Below are 5,767 nucleotides of genomic sequence, written 5' to 3' on the forward strand. Positions count from 1 at the left end.
CCAAAAATAAAGAAAGAAAGAAAGAAAGAAAAAATAAATAAAAGAAATGGCGAGTGTGGGCATCCCTCTCTTGTTCCTGATCTTAAAAGGAAAGCCTTTTCACTTTTCACCTTCGAGTTAAGTGTGGGTTTGTCACATACGGCCTTTGTGATGCTGTGGTATAGCCCTTCTATAAGCCCAGCATTTTAAATGTGCTGTTGAATTCAGTTTGCTAATATTTTGTTGAGAATTTTTGCACCTGTATTCATCAGGGGTATTATTGGTCTGTAATTTTCTTTTCCTGTGGTGTCCTTATCTGGCTTCGGTATCAGGATAATGCTGAATTTGGGAGTGTTCTCTCTCCTTCAATTTCCTAGTTCTCGTCTTTGTAATAATTTTCCTGCCTATACTTGCTTGTTTATGTTGTGCTTTTCCAAACGAACTTTAAAATCAGCTTATCAGGGACTTCCCTGGTGGTCCTGTGGGTAAGACTCTGAGCTCCCAGAGCAGGGGGCCCGGGTTCGATCCCTGGTCAGGGAACTGGATCCCGCATGCATGCCGCTTAGTTGCGGCATAAATAAATCAATGCTAAAAAAGTAAAAATAAAAAAAAATAAAATCAGCTTATCTGCCCTCTAATTCGCCTTATCATTTTTACTGGAATTGCATTAAACTCTTAGATCCACTTCGGAAGGACTGACATCAGCAGTCATGTTACATCTCTTTACCCATCCCAGTGTCAGAGGTGTTCTGTCGTGGCTCTCGGGAACTTTTCAGTTCTCTTGCATGTTTATTAGGCTCATCCGCAGGCCTTGTGTTTCCGCTGTTATTTTTGGAATGTTTTCCTCTAGCTGGATGTTTGTATATGTTGAGGCCCTGACGCGACAATTCACAGCACTCGGCCAACTTCCTGACTTAACGGGAACCTTCCGCTGCCGCCCCTCCCAACAGGACGCCCACATGGGTGGACGTGGATGGGCTTTCTGTGGGAGGGTGGGTGTCGGTACATCAGTCATCTGTTGCTGTGCAAGGCATCACCCCAAAAGGTGGTGGCTTAACACAGTCATAAGCGCTTCGTCTCACTGCCTATCACCGTATGGTGGGAGTGGTTAACCGGCGGCGCGGTCTGGGGGTCTCTGTGGTGGAGCTGGGAGATGCGTCTGACTCCGGTGTCTCCCAGGAGAACCAGGAGGAGCGCGGGGTCCCTGACACGTCCCCGTGTCCGCTGGTTACACGGCCGGCCCTCCCCTTGTCCAGGCAGCTCTACCATCTAGGAGGTGAGGCTGGATGGGTCACGGCAAGTAATGGTGGGTGATGCCTCACACAGGCCAGACATCTTTGGTGGAGTTTAGGGGGGTAGATAGAACCTCGGAGTCGCCCCGGGTTAGAGGGCAGGGCCCCTCCCACCCAGGCTGGCTGGTGCCGTTGAGGAAAGGGCCCCTTCCTGGGCGGGGGCTGCCCACCGGCTCTGCTGGGGGCGCCTTTCCACATGCTCTGTTTTTCTGGGTTTCTCTCCCCGCAAACCTGCAGCCCTTTTAGCAAACGGCCCAGGGTGACACCCTCCCCGCCCTCGGGGGACCCCGGCGGGGCCTGACTGGCACTCTGCTCAGAGACTCGGGGGCTCCCCCACCGTGGACCAGCGGCCCCAGGAGAGACCGCTGTGGTCTGGGGGCGGCCCTGGGACCGGGGGAGGGGGCGGGGGAGTGGGGGCAGGAGGTGATTTCCACGCTCAGACGTTTGAGTCACCCGGGGGCACAGTCGCTCAGGGGAGAGTCGGCGACCTCTGGACTCGGGTCCTGAACTGGCTCCAGCCGCCCCCGTTTATGGGCATCAGCCCGGGCTGGGGTCGCACCGCTGCTCCCCCGCTGGAGGGGGACTCCAGGTTTCACTTCGGAGCGGTGGGTTCCCTGACTCAGGGCTGACGCTCCATTGCCTTTTTATTTTATTTTATTTTATTTTTTTTTTTTGTGGTACGCGGGCCTCCCCCTGTTGCGGCCTCTCCCGTCGTGGAGCACAGGCTCCGGACGCGCAGGCCCGGCGGCCACGGCTCACGGGCCCAGCCGCTCCGCGGCACGTGGGATCCTCCCGGACCGGGGCGCGAACCCGGTTCCCCTGCATCGGCAGGCGGACGCGCAACCACTGCGCCACCAGGGAAGCCCCCCAATTGCCTTTTTAAACATCACCTCTGTGTCGCCGTCAGTTCCCTTGCCCGTGGGAGAGGCAGAGGGTGGCCGAGCCCCTGCCCGGTGCGCGTGGCCCCTCGGTCCTCTTGTCCCAGATCTCTCATCGCAGGTGAACAGCCCAGAGGACCGGCTGAGCCTCAGATAGCGCCCCACAGAGCCAGGCCAGCATCAGAGCTGGCACTGCCAGGGTCGCAAAGCCGCCGAGGAGCTCTCTCTGGCCGGCCTGCGTGCCAGGTGGACCTGCGTCTGGGCTGCTTCCGCTGCACCCGGTGGCTTGATGCAAAAGACTTCCCTCCCGAGCAGGGTGGAGCACAGCTGCCCCAAGAGACCCCGCTGGCCCGCCTGAAGCCGGCCGCCAGGAGCAGCGGGCCGCGTGAGGCAGACTGCCCGCCCACGACCCCGCGGCTCCCGCGGGCGCCACCACAACCAGCGCCCCTTTGCCAGGAGCCCAGAGGGGGCGCCCGTCTGGACCTTTGAGCGTGAGCGCTGCGGCAGCCGTCTGGGGCTGCAGACGCGGGTGCGGGGCAGCGGGGCCCGGGGTGAGCCGCGCGCCTGGCCGGGGCCGTCCGCGCGGAGTTGGGGGCTGCTTCCTCCAGCTCTGCTCTGCCTGCTTCCAGCGCCGCCCGCCACGCCTCCGCCCCGTGGGCTCCCCGGGCTGCTGGCCCAGGCACGGAGCCTGCCCCTCTCTCCTTTCGCGCGTGAGCACCAGGGCCGCCGGAAGCCGCGGGGTGCCGAGGTGCGGCCACGTCTCCCGCACGGCCAGCCGCCGGCCCTCCGCACGTCTGTGGGGCGAGGGTGGCTGTGCGGGCAGGGGGCGTCCTGATGCCGGGGCGACCACAGCACCGTGGACACGGCCGTGTGGGAGGTTGGGGAGCTGAGTCTCCATCGCGAGCAGCTGCTCGCGCCGCGCGCCCTCACTGGGGACGGGCACGCAGACCCCCCACGGCCAGCCCCCCGCAGTCCAGCCGTACTGCCCCGCCTGCCGGGCCACCTGCGGCTCCCGGGAGGCCTTCGAGAACCACCGCTCCTCCCTGGAGCGTACACACATGCCGGCCTTAGACGTGGCCGTGCCCTGGCAGCAGCGCAGCCTGCCTGCTGGGCTTTCCGTGCTGGAGCTCTGCCCGAGGTGAGGATGGGGCGGCGGGATGTGCCCACCTCCAGCTTGAACCAGGGCTCCCTGTCCCCTCTGTGTGGCCAGCACCTCCCCAGCCTCTGAGGGGTGGGGAAGGCAGGTCTAGGGAAGCCGCCTGTGCCAGGCGCCGTCTTGCGGAATTTACTCTTGCCCCCCTCCCCCGCCCCCCAGGCCCAACCTCTGTGAGTTCGGGGACGTCTGCACCAAGGCGCATTCAGAGCGAGAGCTGCAAGAGTGGACCCAGCGCACCGGGGCCGTGGCGCTGAGGGAGCCCCCAGCCTGGCGGGAGGGGCTGGTGCCTTACCAGGCCCGGCCGCTGGCCGAATACCAGCAGAGCCGCGGTGAGGTCCTGGTGGTTAAGTGGAGGCCGAGAGAGTGGGTGGGGGCAGGGCTGGAGCCGGGCTTCCCTGTGCAGCTGGCCGAGCCCGCTGAAGGCGTATCGATGCACTGCAACCAGCCCCTGGCGCATCAGGCCCAGGAGAAGCAAACTCAGCACACCTGGACCTTCACTGTCCACTCTGAGGTGAGGGGTCAGCACAGCCGGGGCTGGGTCAGCTGGGGTCTGGGCTCTGCAGTAGCCTCTCCTGAGGCTGTGATTAGGCTGCCCCGCGGGGTGATTCTGGGGGGTGCCTGGTGCAGAGAAGGAGGGCCAGGTTGGTCACCCTGAGGGCCCCACGCAGCACCGTCACCTCGCTCAGCGCCCACAGGGGCTCAGCGACCCCACTTTGCAGAGGGGGCCCCGAGGTTCAGAGATTCAAAGAGGCCAGGGACCACGCTGGTGTCACAGCCCGGAAGCAGGAGGGGAGGGAGTGGTCTGTGCACCAGCCTGGACCCTGATGGCTGGGACAGGGTCCAGGGGTCACCTCACCATCGTCTTCTCCCCCAGGCACCCCTGCTACACGCGGCCCTGCTCAAGCAGGCGCCGGGAGCAGACTTCTCGCCGGTGGCCCCCAGCCTCTCTCCGGGCCAGGTCTTCATGCTGGGGAGGTGCTTCGGCACGCCCGGCTCCCCAGCCCAGTTCCGTGTTGGGGGTGCGTGTGCAGGGGTCCAGGGGTCAGTGTCCTGGAAAGGCCAGCCTGGGGCGCCCCCTAGAAAAGGAAGCAGGAGCTGGGGGGGGGCCAGGGACTTGTGGGTGGGCTGGGCTGAGTCAGGAAAAACACTCATGTGGCTGCCACCTCCTTTAAAAAGTAAGTAGGTTTGTTTCTTCAATTGTCTGTGTGTGTTTATACTCCTCTTTATTAGTGGATAAGTACTAGGAAATCATTTCTAGGAAGGTGTGGTCAGGGCCGGGCCCAGCTTGCCCAGCCTACGGGGGGGCGGGCCCTTCAGGGGGCCTAGGCCTGGTCTGCAGGGTGAGGCTGTCCAGCCAGGGCTCGTACACCAGCATGCAGCCCTCCACCCTCTTGATAGTGAACTTGTAGGAGCGGTTGGGCAGCAGGTTTCGGACGTCAAAGGCGCAGGCGGCCACGGGGACGGTGGCACGCTGCATGTACTCCTGCCGTGTCTGTGGGTCCAGCAGCTCGTAGCGCAGCTCAAACTGCTCCGGCACGGCCGGCTGGAGGGTGACGAAGCAGCGCAGGCTGACCCAGTCCTGGTGGGCCACCGACTGCTGGCGGTCGAACACGACGGGCATCTTGGCGCTCAGCATGAGCTGGATGGGGGGGATCTTGGTGGCGCTGAGGTCAGACACCAGGCGGTGTTTGATGTGCAGGCGCCCTGGCACCATCGTGGCCAGGAAGCTGTCCATGACGGCCGACAGGTCTGCCAGCCGCTGCTCCACGAGCCCCCAGCCCGCCAGGAAGGGCCGAGGGTCCGGTGACTGGAGCAGGGCGTCCAGCTCACACCGGCCGTGGTCCAGCTGCTCCAGCAGCTCCCCAAGCAGCACGAGCTGGATCTTGGTCTGGGCCGTGCCCACCTGCTTCATGCGCTGGAACTTCTTGGGGTTGATGAACTGGAACGTGGAGGGCAGCAGCTGCGGGTTCTGGTCACCCAGGGCCAGGTGCTTGGGGAGGATCTCGATGTAGTAGGAGCACTTCTTGAGGAGCTCCACGCGGGCCCGGTGGCGCCTGAGCAGCTGCGGGCTCAGGGCCGAGGTCAGGAACTTGTGCACAGCGTTGCGGCGCTCCGCGTAGGTCCGCCAAGTCTCGGGCTCCAGCAGCTGCCGACCCTTGGCCTCCTCCGCCTCCTCCTGGTCCAGGAAGCACTGAGGGCTGTCCAGCTTCATTCTGTCCAGGTCCAGGCCCGTCACCTGCAAGTTCATGGTCTGGGAGCAGCAGGTGGAGGGCAGGGTATGAGCGGGACGGTAAGACTGGCCTCTGCCGCCCACCCAGGGGCTCACTCGGGGCAGTGTTTGTGTGGGGGTGACTTCAGGCCCACTGGCCCCCATGCTGGGCCCTCTAGTTTGCTGGGGGGGGGCGGGGAGGACTTTGTGGGGAGGGCTCGTCTCTCTGGAAAGAGGCTGCTTGGAGGGCCGG

General features: G+C 63.4%; 1 protein-coding gene across 1 annotated transcript; it reads right to left on the reverse strand.

Moving 5' to 3' along the window:
• Positions 1–4,520: 4,520 nt before the first annotated feature.
• FNDC11 (fibronectin type III domain containing 11) lies at positions 4,521–5,553 on the reverse strand. Its single transcript, XM_007131137.3, has one exon. It carries the CDS (start codon positions 5,551–5,553, stop codon positions 4,600–4,602), a length of 954 nt encoding a protein of 317 aa, XP_007131199.2. The 3' UTR covers positions 4,521–4,599.
• Between the last annotated feature and the right edge of the window lie 214 nt (positions 5,554–5,767).

This window comes from Physeter macrocephalus, chromosome 14 (genome assembly GCF_002837175.3).
Source record: "Physeter macrocephalus isolate SW-GA chromosome 14, ASM283717v5, whole genome shotgun sequence".
Lineage (NCBI taxonomy): Eukaryota > Metazoa > Chordata > Mammalia > Artiodactyla > Physeteridae > Physeter > Physeter macrocephalus.